The sequence below is a fragment of the Rhinoderma darwinii genome, chromosome 5, assembly GCF_050947455.1.
Source record: "Rhinoderma darwinii isolate aRhiDar2 chromosome 5, aRhiDar2.hap1, whole genome shotgun sequence".
In the NCBI taxonomy this organism is placed as follows: Eukaryota; Metazoa; Chordata; class Amphibia; order Anura; family Rhinodermatidae; genus Rhinoderma; species Rhinoderma darwinii.
In genome coordinates this window covers 9,610,456-9,637,580 of record NC_134691.1, presented here as the reverse complement: position 1 = coordinate 9,637,580, position 27,125 = coordinate 9,610,456, and the positions used below count along the sequence as shown (strand labels likewise).

General features: G+C 41.6%; 1 protein-coding gene across 1 annotated transcript in view; it reads right to left on the bottom strand.

Moving 5' to 3' along the window:
* The window catches only part of FAM135B (family with sequence similarity 135 member B), a 173,345-nt gene that overhangs the window by 54,555 nt on the left and 91,665 nt on the right, over positions 1-27,125 (bottom strand). Inside the window, exon 4 of the mRNA XM_075825702.1 lies at positions 6,593-6,747. Within this exon, the coding sequence (XP_075681817.1) occupies positions 6,593-6,747 (155 nt within the window). The remainder of the gene's footprint in view (positions 1-6,592; positions 6,748-27,125) is intronic.

Below are 27,125 nucleotides of genomic sequence, written 5' to 3'. Positions count from 1 at the left end.
CCAGTCTGAGGTGGTGGCTCTGGCAGATCTGCAGCACTGGTTGAGCAGATATTGTGAGGTGAAGAGACTGCCAACAAAGATCTATGATGAGGAGGAGATCTGGAATGGAGGATATTCTGTCAAGATCCAGCTGGTTCAGGAGAATGGAGTGACCAGACATCTGCCGCACTCCTTCTACCTGGGCTCAGAGAGAGGCGTATGTTACTACCCTGGTCAACCGCGACTGTGCCATAGATGTGGGGGCAGACACCTGGCATTCAACTGTTCCCGTATTAAGTGCTCACTATGTGGTCAGTTTGGGCATGTGAAGGATGATTGTACAGGACCTGTCATCTGTAACCTGTGCTTAGGACCTGGACATACATTCCGGGAGTGTCCGCATGCAGAGCATAATAAGGAGGAGACCTTTAAAGAAGCCATGGAGGAAGACAAGGAGGATGTTTCCATAGGTGTAGATACAATCCCAGAACCTGGAAGTCCCAGCGATGTTGTGAGCCAAAGTACCAGAGACCCTGCTCCAGAGACGAATGTCCCATCTGTGGATGCTGCACAAGTGTCACCAGCCACTGAAAATAGAGGTCATGCTAAAAGTAAAATATCCAGCCACTCGGTCACCAAAACATCTAAACATCTGCCCAACACCAGTAAAGAACCAGCTGATCGAGCCGCAGTGACCAGTAAGGAACCAGCTGATCCGGCCGCAGCGGCCAGTAAAAAAACAGCAGATCTAGCCGCAGCGACCAGTAAAAAACCTGCTGATCCAGCCGCAGCGACCAGTATCGATGAGGAGGGATTTCAGACGGTTAAAAGGAGAAGTAAAACAGATAATTCTTCTAGGAAAAAAATCACTGCTGCAAAGAAATCACTGGAGTCTCCAGTGCTGGCGATAACTGGGGGACGTTATTGTGCGCTGGGAGAAGATGACCAGGAAGAAGAAGCAGAGATGGAGCAAGTCTCCTCACACAACCCAGATGATGAACCTCAGGATGAAGATGCTGACCCCCCAATGTCCACCAAAAGATGGGGTGTAACAGGACATAGCAGTGGAAGAAGGAAAAAAAGTATGAAAGACATGTAACCAGGATGAGGCTGAAAATCACCTCCATCAATGTGAACAGTGTGAAGAATAGGAGCACGCGGCGGGCGATATTCCAGCGTCTGTCTGATGACAAAACCAATGTCATCTTTATACAAGAGACTTATCTACAGAGTAATGTCCCTGCTGTGTCCCTGCAGTCACCACATCTATTGGGACAGTGAAACTCTCAGCTGCTGTATGGAGACTTCTACCCCGAACTCCGTTTATATCATAGAGGCTTACTATATGTCATAAATGTGGTGACCGTGTCCCATCTGTGGTGTGCGCGATGCTGCCCGGTCACCAATAAAGAAGAACTCTCCTGTAATAATGTCTAGAATAATATCATGAAAAATAGTAGAAACAATCTATACTGGAGCAATATTCATATATTATGGTTTGTTTAATGATTGTGATGTTATTAAGAGACAAATGTTTATTTTCTTTATCTGTTATGAGTGTATTGCAAAGGTATTGTAATAATTTGTTGCAAGTTTTCAAATAAAAAAGATAATTATAGTAGTTATATTCTTGTATATAGGGGGCAGTATTATAGTAGTAATATTCTTGTATATAGGAGCAGTATTATAGTAGTTATATTCTTGTACATAGGAGCAGTATTATAGTAGTTATATTCTTGTATATAGGGGCAGTATTATAGTAGTTATATTCTTGTATATAGGGGAAGTATTATAGTAGTTATATTCTTGTATACAGGGGGCAGTATTATGGTAGTTATATTCTTGTATATAGGGGCAGTATTATAGTAGTTATATTTTTGTATATAGGAGCAGTATTATAGTAGTTATATTCTTGTATATAGGAGGCAGTATTATGGTAGTTATATTCTTGTATATAGGGGCAGTATTATAGTAGTTATATTCTTGTGTATATATAGGGCAGTATTATAGTAGTTATACTCTTTTATATAGGAGCAGTATTATAGTAGTTATAATCTTGTATATAGGAGGCAGTATTATAGAAGTTATATTCTTGTATATAGGGGCAGTATTATAGTTGTTATATTCTATTATATAGGAGGGAGTATTATAGTAGTTATATTCTTGTACATAGGAGCAGTATTATAGTAGTTATATTCTTGTATATAGAGGCAGTATTATAGTAGTTATATTCTTGTATATAGGGGGCAGTATTATAGTAGTTATATTCTTGTATATAGGGAGCAAAATTATAGTAGTTATATTCTTGTATATAGGAGCAGTATTATAGTAGTTATATTCTTGTATATAGGAGCAGTATTATAGTAGTTATATTCTTGTATATAGGGGCAGTATTATAGTAGTTATATTCTTGTATATATGGGGCAGTATTATGGTAGTTATATTCTTGAATATAGGGGCAATGGTATAGTAGTTATATTCTTGTATATAGGGGGCAGTATTATAGTAGTTAAATTCTTGCACATAGGGGGCAGTATTATAGTTCTTTTAATCTATTACATAGAGGAAGTATTATAATAGTTATATTCTTGTATATAGGAGGCGGTATTATAGTAGTTATATTCTTGTGTATATATAGGGCAGTATTATAGTAGGTATACTCTTGTATATAGGAGCAGTATTATAGTAGTTATATTCTTGTATATAGGAGGGAGTATTATAGAAGTTATATTCTTTTATATAGGCGCAGTATTATTGTTGTTATATTCTATTATATAGGAGGGAGTATTATAGAAGTTATATTCTTGTATATAGGGGGCAGTATTATAGTAGTTATATTCTTGTATATAGGGGCAGTATTATATTAGTTATATTCTTGTATATAGGGAGCAAAATTATAGTAGTTATATTTTTGTACATAGGGGCAGTATGATAATAGTTATATTCTTGTATATAGGGGGCAGTATTAAAGTAGTTATATTCTTGTATATAGGGAGCAGAATTACAGTAGTTTTATTCTTGTACATAGGGGGCAGTATTATAAAAGTTATATTCTTGTACATAGGGGGCAGTATTATAGTAGTTATATTCTTGTATATAGGGAGCAGTATTATAGTAGTTATATTCTTATATATAGGGGGCAGTATTATAGTAGTTATATTCTTGTATATAGGGGCAGTATTAGAGTAGTTATATTCTTGTATATAGGGGGCAGTATTATAGTAGTTATATTCTTGTATATAGGGGACAGTATTATAGAAGTCATATTCTTGTATATAGGGAGCAGAATTATAGTAGTTATATTCTTGTACATAGGGGACAGTATTATAAAAGTTATATTCTTGTATATAGGGGCAGTATTTTAGTAGTTATATTCTTGTACATAAGGGGCAGTATTATGGTAGTTATGTTCTTGTACATATTGCAGTATTATAGTAGTTATATTCTTACATATAGTCGGCAGTATTATAGTAGTTATATTCTTGGATATAGGGGCAGTATTATAGTAGTTATATTCTTGTATATAGGGGCAGAATTATAGTAGTTATATTCTTGTATATAGGAGCAATATTATAGTAGTTATATTCTTGTATATAGGGGCAGTATTATAGTAGTTATATTCTTGTACATAAGGGGCAGTATTATAGTAGTTATATTCTTGTATATAGGGCCAGTATTATAGTAGTTATATTCTTGTATATAGGGGGCAGTATTATAGTAGTTATATTCTTGTATATAGGAGCAATATTATAGTAGTTATATTCTTGTACATAAGGGGCAGTATTATAGTAGTTATATTCTTGTATATAGGGGCAGTATTATAGTAGTTATATTCTTGTATATAGGGGGCAGTATTATATTAGTTATATTCTTGTATATAGGGGGCAGTATTATAGTAGTTATATTCTTGTATATAGGGGGCAGTATTATAGTAGTTATATTCTTGTATATAGGGGGCAGTATTATATTAGTTATATTCTTGTATATAGGGGGCAGTATTATAGTAGTTATATTCTTGTATATAGGGGCAGTATTATAGTAGTTATATTCTTGTATATAGGAGCAATATTATAGTAGTTATATTCTTGTATATTGGAGGCAGTAGTATAGTAGTTATATTCTTATATATAGGAGCAATATTATAGTAGTTATATTCTTGTTTATAGGAGCAGTATTATAGTAGTTATATTCTTGTATATAGGGGGCAGTATTAGGGCATGCCCCCACGTGGCGGATTTCCTCCGCAACTGTCCGCATCAATGCCGCACCTAATCCGGGTTGCGGATTACGCTGCGGATCTGCCCAAAATGTGCAGTAAATTGATGCGGACTAGCTGCTGCGGACTGCGGAAAAAGTGCTTCCCTTCTCTTTATCAGTGCAGGATAGAGAGAAGGGACAGCACTTTCCCTAGTGAAAGTAAACGAATTTCATACTTACCGGCCGTTGTCTTGGTGACGCGTCCCTCTTTCGGCATCCAGCCCGACCTCCCTGGATGACGCGGCAGGCCATGTGACCGCTGCAGCCTGTGATTGGCTGCAGCCGTCACTTAGACTGAAACGTCATCCTGGGAAGCCGGACTGGAGACAAAAGCAGGGAGTTCTCGGTAAGTATGAACTTCTATTTTTTTACAGGTTGCTGTATATTGGGATCGGTAGTCACTGTCCAGGGTGCAAAAACAGTTACTGCTTATCGCTTAACTCTTTCAGCACCCTGGACAGTGACTATTTACTGACTTCTCCTAGCAACGCTCCCGTAATTCCGGGAGCCCCATTGACTTCCTCAGTCTGGCTGTAGACCTAGAAATACATAGGTCCAGCCAGAATGAAGAAATGTCATGTTAAAAAAGCAAGACGCATCCGCAGCACACATGACATGTGCATGACAGCTGCGGACTTCATTGCGGAATTTAGAATCTCCATTGAAGTCAATGGAGAAATTCCGCCATGAGTCCGCAACCAGTCCGCCACTGCTCCGCAACAGACAGAGCATGCTGCGGACACCAAATTCCGCTCCGCAGCCTATGCTCCGCAGCGGAATTTTACTCAACGTCTAAACGAACACTTCTAAATTAAAGTGGAAGTCAATGGAGAAATGGCTCCGCTGTGGATTAACGCTGCGGAGTGTCCGCAGCGGAATTCAAGTGAAATTCCGCCACGTGTGAACCCAGCCTTATAGTAGTTATATTCTTGTATATAGGTGCAGTATTATAGTAGAAATATTCTTGTATATAGGGATCAGTATTATAGTAGTTATATTCTTGTATGTAGGGGTCAGTATTATAGTAGTTATATTCTTGTATATAGGAGCAGTATTATAGTAGTTATATTCTTGTATATAGGAGCAGTATTATAGTAGTTATATTCTTGTATATAGGGGGCAGTATTATAGTAGTAATATTCTTGTATATAGGAGCAGTATTATAGTAGTTATATTCTTGTATATAGGGGGCAGTATTATAGTAGTTATATTCTTGTATATAGGGGGCAGTATTATAGTAGTTATATTCTTGTATATAGGGGGCAGTATTACAGTAGTTATATTCTTGTATATAGGAACAGTGTTATAGTAGTTATATTCTTGTATATAGGGGGCAGTATTATAGTAGTTGTATTCTTGTATATAGGGGCAGCAGTATAGTAGTTATATTCTTGTATGTAGGGGGCAGTATTATAGTAATTATATTCTTGTATGTAGGGGGCAGTGTTCTAGTAGTTATAGTCTTGTATATAGGGGCAGTATTATAGTAGTTATATTCTTGTATATAGGGGCAGTATTCTAGTAGTTATATTCTTGTATATAGGAACAGTATTATAGTAGTTATATTCTTGTATGTAGGGGGCAGTGTTCTAGTAGTTATAGTCTTGTATATAGGGGGCAGTATTATAGTAGTTGTATTCTTGTATATAGGGGCAGTATTCTAGTAGTTATATTCTTGTATATAGGAACAGTATTATAGTAGTTATATTCTTGTATATAGGAACAGTATTATAGTAGTTATATTCTTGTATGTAGGGACAGTATTATAGTGGTTATATTCTTGTATATAGGAGCAGTATTATCGTAGTTATATTCTTGTACATAGGGAGCAGTATTATAGTAGTTATATTCTTGTATATAGGGGGCAGTATTATAGTAGTTATATACTTGTATACAGGGGGCAGTATTATAGTAGTTATATTCTTGTATATAGGAGGCAGTATTATAGTAGTTATATTCTTGTATATAGGGGGCAGTATTATAGTAGTTATATTCTTGTATATAGGAGCAGTATTATAGTAGTTATATTCTTGTATATAGGGGGCAGTATTATAGTAGTTATATTCTTGTATATAGGAGCAGTATTATAGTAGTTATATACTTGTATATAGGGGGCAGTATTACAGAAGTTATATTCTTGTATATAGGGAGCAGTATTATAGTAGTTATATTCTTGTATATAGGGGGCAGTATTATAGTAGTTATATTATTGATCATATAAGACATTTAAACTATATTTCCTGTTTGACTTTTACACTATTCAGGTTACTATCCTTATTAATGGATTTGGTTTGGTCAGAACTGAACCTACTTTGCCAGCTGCTAGTCCCCTATAAAGATATCATAGAATACAAACCCTCTCTCCATCCAGGAATAAGTGCACCTTGAAAGTCATGACATCATTAATATCAATGTCTTCGTTCCTATACAGTATCTGGAATATACGACTATATACAATATTATCATAGACAGATGGAGGATATGCTCCAGGATCATCTGCTCCAGGGTCATCTGCAAAAAGAAAAAAAAACATTAGGTACAAAGTCCTGCTTAAACCATATGTAAAAGTCACTATTGTCGGGATCTGTGTGTATGGGGGGGGGGGGGATTGCAGTTGGCAGTGAAAATGTAGATACCATTCAAGTTTCAAGTCTATGCTTGACTTTATTGCAGTCAAAAAATTATAAACAAGTGCATATCCTGGAGTACGGTGTTCCTTGGATAAGGCGATCCACACTATCCTTGTGGTTTTTTTCCCAGGCTCTGACCCGCTCTGTACTTATGGCAGAGCTTTTATGGCCCAGTAACGAGTCCAGTGGCTTCACCTAAACTATCTGGGCTAAGGGTAATGCCCGTATTGGAATCGATAAGGGAATGACTGGTCCCATTACCAATACTACCTGCCATTCCATAGAAATCCAATCCCATAGCCACAAATTGACGAAAGCCAGCTATCCTAGACTCCTTTATTTTACCCATCTCAACAAACTGAGTGAGATGAACACCCCCTTTAGAACTTTTTTTTTTTTTCCTCTAGGCTTACATTATGTATAGAAAATAGATTTTGTTTGTCAGAATAGTTCTCAAATTTGACAATAGGCTGAAGTTAGAACCGGCAATTTTTGACCAATTGAACAAGATGTAAGGGACAATTTTTGCCTTACTGTATCTGATCGTTTTGGACTTCGCATGGTTTTAAATATTTGTTATTTTATTGGTCAAAGGAAAATCTAGAAATAAATATTATAGTCTTTTCTTCACCTGAGGCAAAGATAGAATAGTGACAACCGCATTTTTCATAGTACTTATCAATTCATCGAAATAATATTTTGATTTTTTGATTCTTTTAAATTAATATTTGTATAAAAGGACTTGCAGAAGGGTGATAAGGTAACTTTATCCCCTAATTGACCACCAATAAGCCTTTTAACGGCGGTCACTAAGGGGCCTTAGGCGAGCCCGCCACCTTTTCACGACGGCCCAGGCTAATAATAATAATAAAATAAATCTGATGACAGCCGGGCTCCTGCTCCAACGACTGCAATCGAAGTTTACTTCAATCACGGCCGTTTAACCCGTTAAATGCAGAGGTCAATGGCGACCGCGGCCTATAACTTGTTTACAGAGGGAGGGGGCTCCCTCTGTTACCCATCGCTGGCCCACAAATTCAATCGCGGGTCTCCGATGGGGTGTCATGGCAGCCGGGGGCCTGATAAAAGCCCCCAGGTCTGCCCTGGACATATGCCTGTTAGGGCATGACCACACGTGGCGGATTTCCTCCGCAACTGTCCGCATCAATGCCGCACAGAATCTGCGTTGCAGATTCTGCTGCGGATCTGCACAAAATGTGCAGAAAATTGATGCGGACTAGCTGCTGCGGACTGCGGGAAAAGTACTTCCCTTCTCTCTATCAGTGCAGGATAGAGAGAAGGGACAGCACTTTCCCTAGTGAAAGTAAACGAATTTCATACTTACCGGCCGTTGTCTTGGTGACGCGTCCCTCTTTCGGCATCCAGCCCGACCTCCCTGGATGACGCGCCAGTCCATGTGACCGCTGCAGCCTGTGCTTGGCCTGTGATTGGCTGCAGCCGTCACTTAGACTGAAACGTCATCCTGGGAGGCCGGACTGGAGACAGAAGCAGGGAGTTCTCGGTAAGTATGAACTTCTATTTTTTTACAGGTTGCTATATATTGTGATCGGTAGTCACTGTCCCGGGTGCAGAAACAGTTACTGCCGATCGCTTAACTCTTTCAGCACCCTGGACAGTGACTATTTACAGACGTCTCCTAGTAACGCTCCCGTCATTACGGGAGCCCCATTGACTTCCTCAGTCTGGCTGTAGACCTAGAAATACATAGGTCCAGCCAGAATGAAGAAATGTCAAGTTAAAAAAGCAAGACGCATCCGCAGCACACATAACATGTGCATGACAGCTGCGGACTTCATTGCGGAAATTAGAATCTCCATTGAAGTCAATGGAGAAATTCCGCCATGAGTCCGCCACTGCTCCGCAACAGACAGAGCATGCTGCGGACACCAAATTCCGCTCCGCAGCCTATGCTCCGCAGCGGAATTTTACGCATCGTCTAAACGAACACTGCTAAATTAAAGTGAAAGTCAATGGACAAATGGCTCCGCTGCGGATTAACGCTGCGGAGTGTCCGCAGCGGAATTTAAGTGAAATTCCGCCACGTGTGAACCCAGCCTAAGGACGCGCCGGAGGCACGTCCTAATAGATTGCCTGTCAGATTTACACTGACAGGCAATAATGCTCTGGTATACGAAGTTTACCAAAGCATTATTGTAGCGATCTGAAGCGATCGCATGGTAAAGTCCCCTAGTGGGACTAAAAAAAATAAGTAATAAGTGTGAAATAAAAGTTATTAATAAAAATTACTGTAAAAAATAAATCCATTTTTTTCCATAAAAAGTGGTTTTATTTAGTAAAAGTGTAAAAAATAAATAAAAGTACACATATATGGTATCGCCGCGACCGTAATGACTCAAACAATAAAGTTAATATGTAATTAAAACCGGAAGGTGAACACCGTAAAAAAAAATGCAAAAAAACAACGGCGAAATTGCTATTTTTTCCATTGCCCCCCCAAAAAATCAGAATAAAAGTTAATCAATAAGTCCCATGTTCCCCAAAATAGTACCAATCAAAACCTACGTCTCGTCCTGGAAAAACAAGCCTAAAAAATGACTACATTGATAGAAAAATAAAAAAGTTACGGCTCTTGGAAAGCGACGATGCAAAAACAAATAATTTTAGTTCAAAAGTGTTTTTATTGTGCAAAAGTCGTAAAACATAAAAAAACCTCTACATATGTGGTATCGCCGTAATCGTACCGACCCATAGAATAAAAGTAACATGTTATTTACGTCGCATAGTGAACGGCGTCAATTTAAAAACGCATAGAACAATGTTGGAACTTCAGGCTTTTTTTCTATTCCCCCCCCCAAAAAAAGTTAATAAAAGTTGATAAAAAAAATGACATGTACCCCAAAATGGTGCCATTAAAAAGTACAACTAATCCCGCAAAAAAACAAGTCCTCATACAGCTATGTTAACGGAAAAGTTATAGCTCTTTGAATGCGACTATGGAAAAACGTAAAAAATAGCTTGGTCATTAGGGCCTACAAAAGGCTGGTCACTAAGGGGTTAAATCACTATAATATAACATATATAGCACATTAGGGGAGGAAAACATGATGTAGAAGTCTCAGGAATTCTGCACCACTCAGTCAAACAGATGTACGTAGCTGATATAAAAATACATAAACTATAAAATACTCAAAGGAGAAGAAACATTCCGATACTGCTGTTACTTACTAATTATCTTTTAGAACCATATTAGTCCATATTCACACCAGGCAGATTATTTAGAGACATTTCTGTGCCTGAAAAATCCCTTCCATACATCTAAATGAGGTTATTTCTGCAGCATGCCCGACAATGTCATGTATTAATGGGCCCGGTCTTCCGCAGTGCGAGTCGTTCTTACAGAGCGGCTTGTGACTTCTTGCTCGTAGAGGAGTATCCCAAGTGAGTGACCCTCCTTTATGAATTCCATAACATCAAATTTGGGCAGGAGCTGTCATCTCTAGAAAACCCCTTTAACTACACTATATTAGTAATGGTATGTGGATACTCCTCCAAATTATTAAGCTCAGGTGCTTCAGTTACACCCATTCAAATCTCTATAGACAAACATTGGTGGTAGTAGTATGGGTGGTACTGAACAGAGCAGTGAATTTACACGTTTCATAGGATTCCACTTTTGCCACAAGTTAGCATCTGAAATTTCGATCTACTAGATTTCCTCCGGTCACCTGTAAGTGTTATTATTATCTGATACATCTGCTATAGTCACCTGTAAGTGTTAGGGTATGTTCACAAGCCCTATTTACGTACGTAATTCAGGCGTTTTACGCTTCTAATTACGGACGAAAAAACGGCTCCAAATATCTGCCCGTTGAATTCAATGGGTCTTACGGTGTTTTGTGCAGACAGGCTTTTTTTTTACGGGCCGCTGTCAAAAGACGGCGCGTAAAAAGACACCCGCCTCAAAGAAGTGCATGTCACTTCTTAGGATGTAATTGGAGCCGTTTTTCATTGACTCTATTGAAAACCAGCTCCAATTACGTCCGTAAAAGATGGCGCAAAAAACGTGTGCACTTGTCAACACGTCTGAAATTCAGGAGCTGTTTTCGCCGGAAAACAGCTCCGTAATTTCAGATGTAATTGGCGTTGCCGTGTGAACATACCCTTATTATCTGCTAGATCTGCCCCAGTGACCTGTAAGTGTTATTATTATCTGCTAGATCTGCCCCGGTCACCTATAATTGTTATTATTATCTGCTAGATCTGTCCCGGTCACCTGTAAGTGTTATTATTATCTGCTAGATCTGCCCTGGTTACCAGTAAGTGTTATTATTATCTGCTAGATCCGCCCAGGTCACCTGTAAGTGTTATTATTATCTGCCAGATCTGTCCCGGTCACCTATAAGTGTCATTATTATCTGCTAGATCTTCCCCGGTCACCTGTAAGTGTCATTATTATCTGCTTGATCTGCCCCGGTCACCTGTAAGTGTGTAATGGCCGGAAGGAGGTGAAGGGAAAGTGAGCCCTAATCTACCCACCGCCCTGTCCCTGCCTACTTGCAACGACTCGCCCTAGGCGACGAGGTACAACTGGGCGGCGGTCCCTACGCTGTCTAAGTGCACAGGAAAACAAACAGGGAACATGCAAGGGAAGGGGCAGTAGCCACGGAACGCCACGAGGAAACGGAGCGGCGAACGGACAGTCAGGACCAGGACGTGACAGAGCATCAGCCTTAATATTCTTGGACCCAGCCCTATAGGTAACCAAGAAATTAAATCTGGTAAAGAATAGTGCCCACCGAGCTTGTCTAGGATTAAGCCTCCGGGCCGATTCTAGGAAAACCAGATTCTTGTGATCCGTAAGGACCGTTACCTGGTGTCTGGCCCCCTCCAGGAAGTGCCGCCACTCCTCAAAAGCCCATTTAATGGCTAGAAGTTCGCGGTTGCCAATATCATAGTTACTCTCCGTGGGCGAAAACTTCCTAGAGAAGTAAGCACAGGGGCGGAGATGGGTGAGGGAGCTGGTACCCTGGGACAAGACGGCCCCCACTCCCACCTCGGAAGCGTCAACCTCCACAATAAATGGCTCCTCTTGGTTGGGCTGAATCAGCACGGGGGCCGAGATAAAGCACTTCTTGAGGGTCTCAAAGGCCAGGACGGCCTCAGGGGGCCAATGGAGGACATCAGCACCCTTGCGGGTAAGGTCCGTAAGAGGCTTAGCGACGACCGAGAAGTTGGCAAAAAATCTCCTGTAATAGTTGGCGAACCCTAAAAAACACTGTAACGCCTTAAGGGAGGCAGGTTGGACCCATTCCGCCACAGCCTGAACCTTGGCAGGGTCCATGCGGAATTCATGAGGAGTGAGGATTTGCCCTAAAAATGGTATCTCCTGTACCCCAAAGACACATTTTTCAGTCTTAGCAAACAGATTATTCTCCCGAAGGACCTGGAGCACCTTCCTGACATGCTCCACGTGGGAGGACCAGTCCTTGGAAAACACCAGTATGTCATCAAGGTACACAACAAGAAAATTACCCAGGTACTCTCTCAGGATTTCATTAATAAAATTCTGGAAGACAGCAGGGGCATTACACAACCCAAAGGGCATGACCAGGTATTCGAAATGACCCTCGGGTGTGTTGAACGCAGTTTTCCACTCATCCCCCTCTTTGATGCGGATAAGGTTATATGCCCCCCGTAGATCGAACTTAGAAAACCATTGGGCTCCCTGAACCTGATTAAAAAGATCCGGAATCAAAGGAAGTGGGTACTGGTTCCTTACGGTGACCTTATTCAGGTTACGATAATCAATGCACGGCCTAAGACCACCATCCTTCTTCCCCACGAAGAAGAAGCCAGCACCTACAGGAGAAGTCGAGGGGCGAATGAAACCCTTGGCCAGGCATTCTTGGATATACACCCTCATGGCTTCACGTTCAGGACATGAAAGATTAAATATCCTACCCTTAGGAAGCTTGGCACCAGGCACCAAATCGATAGCGCAATCGTAATCTCTATGGGGGGGCAACACCTCGGAGGCCTCCTTAGAAAACACATCGGCGAAGTCCTGAACAAACTCAGGAAGCGTGTTTACCTCCTCCCGGGGAGAAATAGAGTTAACAGAAAGACATGACATAAGACATTCATTACCCCATTTGGTGAGATCCCCAGTATTCCAATCAAACGTGGGATTATGCAACTGCAACCAGGGAAGACCTAATACCAGATCAGACGATAATCCCTGCATCAACAGTACAGAGCACTGCTCCAAATGCATGGAGCCAACAAGGAGTTCAAAAACAGGAGTATGCTGAGTAAAATAACCATTAGCAAGGGGAGTTGAGTCGATTCCTACTACAGGGATAGGATAAGGTAAATCAATACAAGGCATCTTTAGCGACATAGCAAATTCCGCAGACATGATATTAGCAGATGACCCTGAATCCACGAAAGCACTGCCCGTGGCAGCCCGGCCAGCAAACGAGACCTGAAAGGGAAGCAAAATTTTATTGCGTTTCACATTAACGGGAAATACCTGTGCGCCCAAGTGACCTCCCCGATGATCACTTAGGCGCGGAAGTTTTCCGGCTTCTTATTCTTGCGCCTGGGACAGGTGTTCAGTAGATGCTTGTCGTCCCCACAGTAGAAGCAGAGACCATTCATTCTGCGAAACTCCCTACGTTGTCGAGGGGACATGGAGGCCCCGAGTTGCATAGGTACCTCCGAGTCCTCCGTGGAGGGGCGAGGAGACGGGACCTCGGGGGGGATCGCAGAAAAGTCAGAGGGGAGCACACTGAAGCGTTCTAGCTGACGTTCCCTGAGACGTCGGTCAAGTCGTACTGCTAGGGCCATAACCTGGTCAAGGGAGTCAGACGAGGGGTAGCTAACCAGCAGATCCTTCAGGGCGTCAGATAATCCTAACCTAAACTGGCACCTTAGTTCCACTGAGAAGCTACGCACCACTTCCTAAAATCAGAACAGTATTCCTCAACCGGTCTCCTACCCTGACGTAAGGTCACCAGCTGACTCTCGGCTAAGGCAGTCCTGTCAGTCTCGTCGTAAATGAGTCCGAGGGCAGAGAAAAAACGATCAACAGAGGAAAGTTCAGGGGCGTCAGGAGCCAAGGAGAAGGCCCACTCTTGGGGCCCTTCCTGGAGTCGGGATATGATGATACCCACCCGCTGGTTCTCGGAACCTGAGGAGTGGGGCTTTAGGCGGAAATACAGTCTGCAACTCTCCCGGAAGGAGAGAAACGTCTTACGGTCCCCTGAGAACCGGTCAGGTAACTTGAGGTCGGGTTCTAGAGGTGAGGTGAGGGGTACTACTAAAGCAGCGTCACCCTGATTGACCCTTTGGGCCAGGGCCTGGACCTGTAGGGAGAGGCCCTGCATCTGCTGGGCCAGGGTCTCAAGGGGGTCCATGATAGCGTCAGCGTAGGAGAAATGGTAGACTAGGTAAGGGCTTGTAATTATGTAATGGCCGGAAGGAGGTGAAGGGAAAGTGAGCCCTAATCTACCCACCGCCCTGTCCCTGCCTACTTGCAACGACTCGCCCTAGGCGACGAGGTACAACTGGGCGGCGGTCCCTACGCTGTCTAAGTGCACAGGAAAACAAACAGGGAACATGCAAGGGAAGGGGCAGTAGCCACGGAACGCCACGAGGAAACGGAGCGGCGAACGGACAGTCAGGACCAGGACGAAGTGAGTACACCCAAGCGGGCAAGGAGACAGAAGCAAGCCAGGGGCAAAGCAAAGCAGGTCAAGCAGAACTGCAGCAAGGCAGAAGCACGGCAGAAGCAGGCTGGAGCAAGCAGCAGTGGGGCCAGGAATCCAAAAGAATTACAAGCACTGAGGGAGAGAACAGGGCAGGTAATAAAGGACAGGGGGCGGAGCTAACTCCGACAGACCAGGCCGCGATAGGCTCTCCCACTCCTGAGCCTGCCACCCTGGTTGGTGGGAGATGGTGTCAGTCGAACAGGTCTGGCCTCAGGTGTGGATTGATTAATCCCAGGAGTATACCTAGATGAAGTACCTGGCAGATCCCTAACAAAGTGTTATTATTATAGGCTAGATCTGCCCCGGTCACCTGTAAGTGTTATTATTATCTGCTATATCTGTCCCGGTCACCTGTAGGTGTTGTTGTTATTATTATAGGCTAGATCTGCCCTGGTCACCTGTAAGTGTTATTATTATCTGCTATATCTGTCCCGGTCACCTGTAGGTGTTATTATTATAGGCTGGATCTGCCCTGGTCACCTGTAAATGTAATTTTTATCTGCTAGATCTGCCCTGGTCACCTGCAATTGTTATTATTATCTGCAAGATTTGCTCCAGATACATAAACCATAACATACTCAGAGGAGTATATCCTCATCAGCTCTGCTTCATATGCATGTGGTAAGTGTATTCATTGAGTGATATCTCCAAGCAAATAATGACGCAACATTAATGTCCTGAGCAGGTGGACCAAAGATTAAAAATTCAGGTTTGAAGGTTTTCTTTCCAGTAGGCTTGGTCCCTTCTTGCCATTCCTCATCTGTGGGACTCCTACATTAATGTTTTATGGTTAAGGGCATCATATTGGCATAATTTTGCATATCCTTCATTGACATTCACGCATTGTTATCAAGTGGAGTCTTTGCGCTTCTTCCAGCTTGGTGTCACGCATGCAGAATATCTGGAAGTGTAATGAACCAGCTCCCTGCTACTTAATTAAAAAAATATACATCTGACTCTAGGGTATCTCCGATTCAGCGTAGAAGTTAACCACTGTAGCTTTTGCTAGACTATCAGGGTTTCGTTTTTTCTAATTATCCATTCGACTTGAGATTCTACATAGTGCTCAAGGTCAGAATAAAAATGTTATCCATTCGAAAAGTCAAGATCTTGGAGATAGAACGTAACTGGGGAATGTAATGTTTATTTTACATTTTTTGCTATATTGCTACATGCCGTCATTTTATTGCAGATGACAACCTGGAGACATTTTACACCTGTGTTATTACTAGATCTACAGAGTGCATATAAAAGAGGCTCTGTCACTAGTTTAGTAATGCCCAATCTCCTCGCTAATGTAATAGGCGCTGTCACACTGGTAATAATAGTGAAAATTGTGCCCTAAAACATTTATTATTTTAAAAGTTCTGAGCTTTTTTCTACATATGTAAATTAACCTAGACTAGCCAAGTGGGTGTCACCACTAGCGATACTCCTGAGGTGGAGCTACCTAACATGAAGCTGCTTCACACAGTGTGAGAGACTGAGGCTGGAGTGAAGGTGGATCACTTCAAATAGCCATGTATCGGGCTGTGGAACGGTTCTAGTGTCATATGAAAGATGAGATTCCAATCTTTTATATGGCACCAGGATCACAGTTCTAGCTGTGACACAACCAGGAGATATCACCAGTTTAAAACACAGTTGGGAATGGAAGCCGTATACTATATGATCACGCTGTGTTGCTGGCCTGGGAAGAGATCTGTATGATGCTGATTGGACAGCGTCATACAGAAAACATTGCACCGCCCAGAGTGAAAAGAGACAGTCACCTCCCATGAGCCAAATTAGCATATTTAGAAAATTTTTCATAACTTTGCAAATAATAAACGATTTAAAAAAAAAAAAAATCCACACTGTAGTTATTAGCGTCATAGCGCCTCTACGATTAGTTAGGAGATAGGGAATTAATAAAATAGTGACAGATCCCTTTACAGCCCTTTTTGGATTTTCACTTTTGTTTTTTCCTCCCCACCTTCCAAAAGCTATATTTTTTTAATATTTCCGTCTATATAGCCATATGGGCAGTGGCGTAACTACCGCTATAGCAGCCGTAGCGGCTGCTGCGGGGCCGGCAGCATGAGGGGGCCCGTGCCACCCGTCGGCACGCCCCCCCCCCATGGTCGGAGGCTCCGCTAGCAGCTGCTATGGCTGCTACAGCGCGATGCCACTGGAGGGGTTGTTCCTGCAAAAGACATGCATCCCCTATCCACAGGATAGGGGATGCATGTGTGACGCCCAGCGATAAGGAGAACAGGGGACCGAAAGTCGTCCGAAGCTCTCCATGACAAACCTCGGACTTCCGGGGTCTTTCTGCAGCTCCATAGAAATGACTTGCGCACCGGTCGCGCTTGTGCGCATGCGTGACCAGCGCTCCTTTCATTTTTATCGAGCTGCGCAGACGCCGGAAGTTTGAGGTTTGTGTCTATCACTGCCAGCGATCACACACGTATCCCCTATCCTGTGGATAGGGGATGCATGTATTCTGTAGCACAAACTATAGGCCGTTTTTTTTGGGGGGGGGGGCTATATGGCGTTATCTTCAGGGGGGTCTGTATGGCGTTATCTACAGGGGGGTTCTGTATGGCGTTATCTACAGGGGGTCTGTATGGCGTTATCTACAGGGGGGTCTGTATTGCGTTATCTACAGGGGGGTCTGTATGGCGTTATCTACAGGGGGGGTTCTGTATGGTGTTATCTACAGGGGGGGTCTGTATGGTGTTATCTACAGGGGGGCTGTATGGCGTTATCTACAGGGGGGTCTGTATGGTGTTATTTACAGGGGGGTCTGTATGGCGTTATCTACAGGGGGGTCTGTATGACGTTATCTACAGGGGGTCTGTATGGCGTTATCTACAGGGGGGTCTGTATTGCGTTATCTACAGGGGGGTCTGTATGGCGTTATCTACAGGGGGGGTTCTGTATGGTGTTATCTACAGGGGGGGTCTGTATGGTGTTATCTACAGGGGGGCTGTATGGCGTTATCTACAGGGGGGTCTGTATGGTGTTATTTACAGGGGGGTCTGTATGGCGTTATCTACAGGGAGGTCTGTATGGCGTTATCTACAGGGGGTCTGTATGCTGTTATCTACAGGGGGGGCTGTATGATATTCTATACAGGGGGTCTGTATGGCGTTATCTACAGGGGGGCTGAATGGCGTTATCTACAGGGGGTGTCTGTATGGCGTTATCTACAGGGGGTGTCTGTATGGCGTTACCTACAGGGGGGTCTGTATGGTGTTATCTACAGGGGAGGCTGTATGTCATTATCTACAGGGTACTAGAAGAGAAGAAAAAACACACGGCGCCACATAGTGCAATTATCCGGAGGTCAAAAACAGACAATAAATGCTAAGGTGATTTGCACTCACCTAGTCGGGTTATGCTGACCAGGCATAACACTGTTGGATGGTGTGAAACGATCTCCAGGGAGCACACTGCTATGGAGATCCGAGGTCAGGAGACACACCCAGGGTGTGTCCAGCCAGGTGCGATCTGTAGCTGCTGCCAAGGTCCAAGGGCCGGTGAGCGTGAATTCACCGTCAATTGAAAGTAAAGGATAGAAAAAAGGGGGGACCGATGCAAGGCGCTGCTAATATCAATATCGATGTTTATTAAGTGGTAGGCTACGCGTTTCGACGCAGGAATTGCGTCTTCCTCAGGCCATGAACATACACAAATGAACATCTCCCATATATATACACATGTCAGTAATCAAAAACCGACCAATCACAGGAGGAAATGGGGAGGGGACACAGGGAGTTTGCTACAAGGAATACAACAAAAAGCAAACACGAATGATTGAAGAAATATGCGTCAATTGGATAAAAGAGCAATAAGGTAGTTACATTTAACATAATTACATTTAACATATAGGAAAAAGTGACAGAACATAATAATATAATCCCAATTTATAAGATATATAAAATGTTTGATATACAAGCCGTATTGATGACAACAAAAAAGCCGGCAATTAGGGTTAGCGGTGAGTTAAAATACTATATAATTCTCAAAAGGGCAGAAAAATTTCTAAGTCTATAAAAAACGAAAATAACATTTAATAATTAAATCTGATGATACTGCATAAAAATTGCGATAATATAACTATTCATAAATTCATAGGAGACTAGAATACTAATCACCGCAAAGAAGGAAAGATCAGTGGCGTCTTCGTAGTCATAACAACAACACTATTATGCTGATACATCGGTACGCGAGTACCATGTTAGATGAGTAACAAAATGTATATAAAATACAAATTAAGCAAAGTATCACTATGCCTATAAAAAAAAAAAAAAAAAAATTTTTTATATTTTTCCGAAAAAACGTCACGAATTATTGACTCGAAAATCGTAAAAAGGTGATCAAGCATTTAAAACTAGAATAAAATCTATATTCAATGGAACATCAGAACCAATAAAAAATATGTATGTATAAAACTATAATTCATAATAAAAAATTCCAAGCCAATCTAAAAAAAACAATTACTATAATACTCTCGTAAACCAAAGGAAGAATGACATCTAAGATGATCTGATGCCACAATTACACATTAATTATATGTTGTATTAATATTAATAATATGTTATATCAATACCAATAATAACATTAATAACATGGGTTTGCAACCCAAAATATGAAGCAATATATATATTACAGGGAATATGGACGATATCACTGTAATGACAAAAGAAACCATTATATAACAGAACATCTGTTTATGAGAAATACGCCTGATGTTAGAATAAAATATAATATAATAAACCTATATTGGATATGTGACTTTTTTTGTATGTTTTTTAGTATCTACGAGGGCAATTACTGGTTATATGTATATACGGGAGACAAAACTATTAAAGAATCAGAACTAATCTAAAGAGGTCTCACTAATATCATTCAAACCTTCAGGGTGAAGTGTACACAATTTATAGATCCAATAATTCTCACGCTGTTTTAAACATAAGAATCTATTAGTATAGTCTGCAGGTATTTGCTCAATGGGAGTAATGCTTATACAGTCGAAATTGCAGTTATGTCTATATAGGCAATGTCGAGATACACTGTGTTTAGAAAAACCTCTGCTAACATTTGACCTATGATTATTGATCCTTTTACGTAGGGTTTGGGTAGTACGTCCTATATACTGTAATTTACAAGTACATTGTAGCAGATAAACGACATATTCACTGCCACAATTTAGTAAACTTTTTATGCCAAATGATTCTGATGTTACTATAGACGTAAAATTGGTGACCTTATGTGTAATGTTGGAACAGCACATACACCTGGGCAAACCACAACGAAATGAGCCTAATATTGATGGCTGTAGCCTTGAGATGCTTAGATTTCCTTGGTTTTGCAATTTACTTGGGGCCAATAAATTTTTAAGAGTCTTAGACCTTCTAAAAGTGACCTTAGGTAAAGGGGGGAGTAACCCCTTAAGTACCGGATCGTTACAAAGGATGTGCCAATGCTTACACAGAATTGACCTAATCGATTTACTCCCAGCATTAAATGTTGTAATAAAATTATATTTGTAATCAAAATGATCAACTTTCTTATCCACTACTTTTACACATTCTTCTTGAGTCATTTCTGTTGCTCTGGATTGTGCTCCTTCAATAAGACTAATCGGGAAATGTTTCTCCCTAAATCTTTTCCTTAAAATCAAACATTCATTTTTAAAATCAACCGGATTGGAGCAGTTTTTCCTAATTCTCCGAAATTGTCCGAAGGGGACATTCCGGAGCCACGGTGGATAGTGGGCACTTGTAAAATCCAGATAGCTATTTACATCCACCGTCTTGAAATGTGTTCTGGTTGTGAATGTGTCACCATTTCTACAGATAGTTAGATCTAGAAAATCAATTGAGTCTTCCGAATATGTGTGCGTAAAATTCAAACCATAGGAATTTGTATTTAAAAATTCAATAAAGGAGATAGCAGAAGCCTCATCACCATTCCATACAAAAAACAAATCGTCGATAAAACGTTTATAAAACAGTATAGTTTCTTTTGTCATTACAGTGATATCGTCCATATTCCCTGTAATATATATATTGCTTCATATTTTGGGTTGCAAACCCATGTTATTAATGTTATTATTGGTATTGATATAACATATTATTAATATTAATACAACATATAATTAATGTGTAATTGTGGCATCAGATCATCTTAGATGTCATTCTTCCTTTGGTTTACGAGAGTATTATAGTAATTGTTTTTTTTAGATTGGCTTGGAATTTTTTATTATGAATTATAGTTTTATACATACATATTTTTTATTGGTTCTGATGTTCCATTGAATATAGATTTTATTCTAGTTTTGAATGCTTGATCACCTTTTTACGATTTTCGAGTCAATAATTCGTGACGTTTTTTCGGAAAAATATAAAAAATTTTTTTTTTTTTTTTTTTTTATAGGCATAGTGATACTTTGCTTAATTTGTATTTTATATACATTTTGTTACTCATCTAACATGGTACTCGCGTACCGATGTATCAGCATAATAGTGTTGTTGTTATGACTACGAAGACGCCACTGATCTTTCCTTCTTTGCGGTGATTAGTATTCTAGTCTCCTATGAATTTATGAATAGTTATATTATCGCAATTTTTATGCAGTATCATCAGATTTAATTATTAAATGTTATTTTCGTTTTTTATAGACTTAGAAATTTTTCTGCCCTTTTGAGAATTATATAGTATTTTAACTCACCGCTAACCCTAATTGCCGGCTTTTTTGTTGTCATCAATACGGCTTGTATATCAAACATTTTATATATCTTATAAATTGGGATTATATTATTATGTTCTGTCACTTTTTCCTATATGTTAAATGTAATTATGTTAAATGTAACTACCTTATTGCTCTTTTATCCAATTGACGCATATTTCTTCAATCATTCGTGTTTGCTTTTTGTTGTATTCCTTGTAGCAAACTCCCTGTGTCCCCTCCCCATTTCCTCCTGTGATTGGTCGGTTTTTGATTACTGACATGTGTATATATATGGGAGATGTTCATTTGTGTATGTTCATGGCCTGAGGAAGACGCAATTCCTGCGTCGAAACGCGTAGCCTACCACTTAATAAACATCGATATTGATATTAGCAGCGCCTTGCATCGGTCCCCCCTTTTTTCTATCCTTTATTATCTACAGGGGGGGCTGTATGGCGTTATCTACAGGGGGATTTGGGGCTGTAAGATGTTATCTACAGGGGGCTGTATGGTGTTATCTATAGGGGTCTGTATGGCATAATCTACAGGGGGGCTGTATGGCGTTATCTACAGGGGGGGCTGTATGGCATTATCTACAGGGGGGCTGTATGGAGTAATCTACAGGGGGGATTTGGGGCTGTAAGACGTTATCTACAGGGGGGCTGTATGGTGTTATCTACAAGGGGGTTCTGTATGGTGTTATCTACAGGGGGAGTCTGTATGGCGTTATCTACAGGGGGGACTCTGTATGGTGTTATCTACAGGGGGGTCTGTATGGCGTTATCTACAGGGGGGTCTGTCTGGCGTTATCTACAGGGGGCTGTATGGCGTTATCTACAGGGGGCTGTATGGCGTTATCTACAGGGGGTGTCTGTATGGCGTTATTTACAGGGGGGTCTGTCTGGCGTTATCTACAGGGGGCTGTATGGCATTATCTACAGGGGGCTGTATGGCATTATTTACATGGGGGGGCTGTATGGCATTATCTACAGGGGGGCTGTATAGCGTTATCTACAGGGGGGCTATATGGCATTATCTACAGGGGGCTGTATGGCGTTATTTACATGGGGGGGCTGTATGGCATTATCTAGAGGGGGGCTGTATAGCGTTATCTACAGGGGGGCTGTATGGCGTTATCTAGAGGGGGCTGTATGGCGTTATCTGTATGGCGTTATCTACAGGGGGGTCTGTATGGCGTTATCTACAGGGGGGTCTGTATGGCGTTATCTACAGGGGGTCTGTATTGCGTTATCTACAGGGGGGTCTGTATGGCGTTATCTACAGGGGGGGTCTGTATGGTGTTATCTACAGGGGGCTGTATGGCGTTATCTACAGGGGGGTCTGTATGGCGTTATCTACAGGGAGTTGTGTATGGCGTTATCTACAGGGGGTCTGTATGCCGTTATCTACAGGGGGGACGCTGTATGATATTATATACAGGGGGTCTGTATGGCGTTATCTACAGGGGGGCTGAATGGCGTTATCTACAGGGGGTGTCTGTATGGCGTTATCTACAGGGGGTGTCTGTATGGCGTTACCTACAGGGGGGTCTGTATGGTGTTATCTACAGGGGAGGCTGTATGTCATTATCTACAGGGGGGGCTGTATGGCATTATCTACAGGGGGGCTGTATGGCGTTATCTACAGGGGGATTTGGGGCTGTAAGATGTTATCTATAGGGGTCTGTATGGCATAATCTACAGGGGGGCTGTATGGCGTTATCTACAGGGGGGGCTGTATGGCATTATCTACAGGGGGGCTGTATGGAGTAATCTACAGGGGGGATTTGGGGCTGTAAGACGTTATCTACAGGGGGGCTGTATGGTGTTATCTACAGGGCGTGTCTGTATGGTGTTATCTACAGGGGGGGTCTGTATGGCGTTATCTACAGGGGGGGTCTGTATGGCGTTATCTACAGGGGGGGCTGTATGGCGTTATCTACAGGTGGTGTCTGTATGGCGTTATTTACAGGGGGGTCTGTCTGGCGTTATCTACAGGGGGCTGTATGGCATTATCTACAGGGGGCTGTATGGCGTTATTTACATGGGGGGCTGTATGGCATTATCTACAGGGGGGCTGTATGGCATTATCTAGAGGGGGGCTGTATAGCCTTATCTACAGGGGGGCTGTATGGCGTTATCTAGAGGGGGGCTGTATGGCGTTATCTACGGGGGGCTGTATGGCGTTATCTACAGGGGGGCTGTATGGTGTTATCTACAGGGGGGCTGTATGGTGTTATCTACAGGATGCTGTGTATGGCGTTATCTACAGGGGCTGTGTATGGTGCTATCTATAGGCGGGCGCTGTGTGGTAGAATCTATAGGGAGGCACTATCTACAAGGGGGGGGTTGTGTGATACCCAGTGGAGGGGGGTCCCCAGTCAAAAGTTTGCTATGGGGCCCAGTCTTTCCTAGTTATGCCCCTGTATATGGGGGCTTGTTTTTTGCGGGACAAGTTGTAGTTTTTCATGGCACCATTTATTGTACCGCATAATGTACTGTGAAGCTGAAGAAAACGTATTTGTGGGGTGAAATGGGCAAAAACAACGATTACGCCATTTTTTTGGGGGTTTTGTTTTTACGGCATCCATCAGGCGGTAAAAACGACATTCACCATATTCTACAGGTTGATACGATTACAGCGATACCAAATTTATATGTTTTGTTTTATGTTTTACCACTTTTAAAAAATGTAACTATTTGCTAAATTTTAAAAAAATCTTTTGTCGCCATCTTCTGAGAGCCATAACTTTTGCATTTTTCCACCAATTTAGCGATGTGAGGGCTTACATTTTGCGGGGCGAGCTGTAGTTTTCACTCTTGGTGACTTTTTGATCACTTCTTATTTCATTTTTACCAGTTTTATATACATATTTATTTTTTTTACTGCAGTCACCCAGCGGGTTAAACAACACTAAATTGTGATAGATCAGACTCTTACGGACGCGGCTATAGCAGTTATGTTAACTTTTTTATTTTTTTTTAAACATTGATTAAGGGAAAAAATTTGAAAAAGGTTTTTTTTTTAACTTTTAATAATTTTATTTTTTTTGGACCATAAAAAAAAACCTTTATTTAACTGTCTTTTACTTTTTTTATTAGTCCCTCTAGGGGATTTGAAGCAGCGATCATTGGTTCGCTTGCATGATATACTGCAATACTAATGTATTGCAGTATATCATGATTCTGACAGTCTCCTATGAAGCCCTGCCGGACTTTTAAGTCTTTATGATAAGCAAAAAGGAACTAAAAATGGCTCAGTGAAGAACGGAGAAGGAGATTTGTAGGACTTCCTCCATTTATTTGGTTAACCGACCTGGAAATTAGGGGCCGGACTATGAGCCGCTGTAGATTTGTGCTGCAATTTCAGCCAATTCCCTCACTTTATTTTTAGTGAAAAGTCGCCAGAAAAAACTTTTTGGGCTGTAAATGATTTATAATTCCCCCATCCAATTTGTGGATGATAATATTGTATGACAAAACTGTCCGATAATATGCTGTATATACCTATTATGTGCCCTGCTTTAGGGGCCAAGATATCTTGTTGAACAGATACTAGGAGACCCTAGCAATTGGCAGGTATATGTTGAGTATAGAGGGAACAAGATGTGCCTAGAGCACATTGAAACCAATTTCCCAATTGCTAAACAGTGTGGTTAAAATATAACTTTTATTATTTTGCTATTAAAGATGTCCATGGGGACATAACACTCAGCACAAACGGTTAAAATTAGTAGCCAATATTGCTTCAGCACACGCTCTGTATTCACTCGGTCTGCATGTGTTGCCAGACGGAGTGTAAAATACTCAGTTGCCAAGTCTCGTGTCAGCAGCTGCAGACTGCCGAGCTATAGTGGATACGATATGGTATGCGTGCTCAGAATTGCCAAGCAGGTTAGGCTTTTTAAAATAATAGATTTAGCCCCCCCGACATGTTTCACTGTCAACACAGCGTCCTCAGGGGATCAAAACGGGGCTAGTGAGCGCGCGTGTAGATTGTCAGTCCCTTTAAAAGTTTGCGATTATCCTCACACAGGGTTCACCTGTGTAAGAACCAATTGGAGCTCAGTACAGAGACCGAGCCTCCACAGTGAGAGATTGACACATGTATTGGCCAATATGTGAGCCGTATGTGTGACCAATAGGGCTGTGTTAAGTGCGCATGGGCACTAGCAGCACGGCTGGACTTAGTAAATTTTCTTGCTTTGACACTGTTTTCGGCGCCTGCGTACAAGAGGCACCGATGATCTTAGTCGATTTTCAAGATTGGTAGCTGCATGTGCGCATGTCTAGGCACTTAGAAAAAAGAGATCACTAGATGAATCTCTGTAATAGAGATATACCATCCAGTTTGACCACTATAAGGAAGTATAAATAGCCTACCAGGATGCAGATCACCAATTGGTATACATATGTATATATATATATATATATATATATATATATATTGACAGCTGTCATCTGGTCATTAAGACCAATGCTTATCTTCATTGAAAAAAGAGACAATATATTTCTACATTGACTATTCAAGTAGTCTATTATGTCCATTGGACTAATTGTCCGTCCCTGTGGTCTTCTCCCCTCTTTCCTTTACTTGAACCAATACAGTGAGGCTGAGCCGTATTCCTTGTGGAAGTATAGGTGGACTTGTAATATAGAAAATATATGCATTTATTATAATACGTACCCCATCGGTAGGAGAACTCCCTGCTGATGCATTCACTAAGTGCCTAGACATGCGCACTAAAACTTCGGAGTACTTAGTTAAATATGACTGCGAATACGGTACCATTGTGTTCCTAACACACTCAGACCCCTATTTCAGATACTGTCCAAGTCATCTCTGGACGTTCAACCAAGCCTGTCTGTGGTCATGTTACCTGTAAACGTGATCTGCATCCTGGTAGGCTATTTATACTTCCTTATAGTGGTCAAACTGGATGGTATATCTCTATTACAGAGATTCATCTAGTGATCTCTTTTTTCTAAGTGCCTAGACATGCGCACATGCAGCTACCAATCTTGAAAATCGACTAAGATCATCGGTGCCTCTTGTACGCAGGCGCCGAAAACAGTGTCAAAGCAAGAAAATTTACTAAGTCCAGCCGTGCTGCTAGTGCCCATGCGCACTTAACACAGCCCTATTGGTCACACATACGGCTCACATATTGGCCAATACATGTGTCAATCTCTCACTGTGGAGGCTCGGTCTCTGTACTGAGCTCCAATTGGTTCTTACACAGGTGAACCCTGTGTGAGGATAATTGCAAACTTTTAAAGGGACTGACAATCTACACGCGCGCTCACTAGCCCCGTTTTGATCCCCTGAGGACGCTGTGTTGACAGTGAAACATGTCGGGGGGGCTAAATCTATTATTTTAAAAAGCCTAACCTGCTTGGCAATTCTGAGCACGCATACCATATCGTATCCACTATAGCTCGGCAGTCTGCAGCTGCTGACACGAGACTTGGCAACTGAGTATTTTACACTCCGTCTGGCAACACATGCAGACCGAGTGAATACAGAGCGTGTGCTGAAGCAATATTGGCTACTAATTTTAACCGTTTGTGCTGAGTGTTATGTCCCCATGGACATCTTTAATAGCAAAATAATAAAAGTTATATTTTAACCACACTGTTTAGCAATTGGGAAATTGGTTTCAATGTGCTCTAGGCACATCTTGTTCCCTCTATACTCAAGATATCTTGTTGGACCCTTGCCTTCATTGGCCATGATAAGAATTTTTGATGGTAAGAAGCACTAGCGGTGTAGCTATAGGGGCTG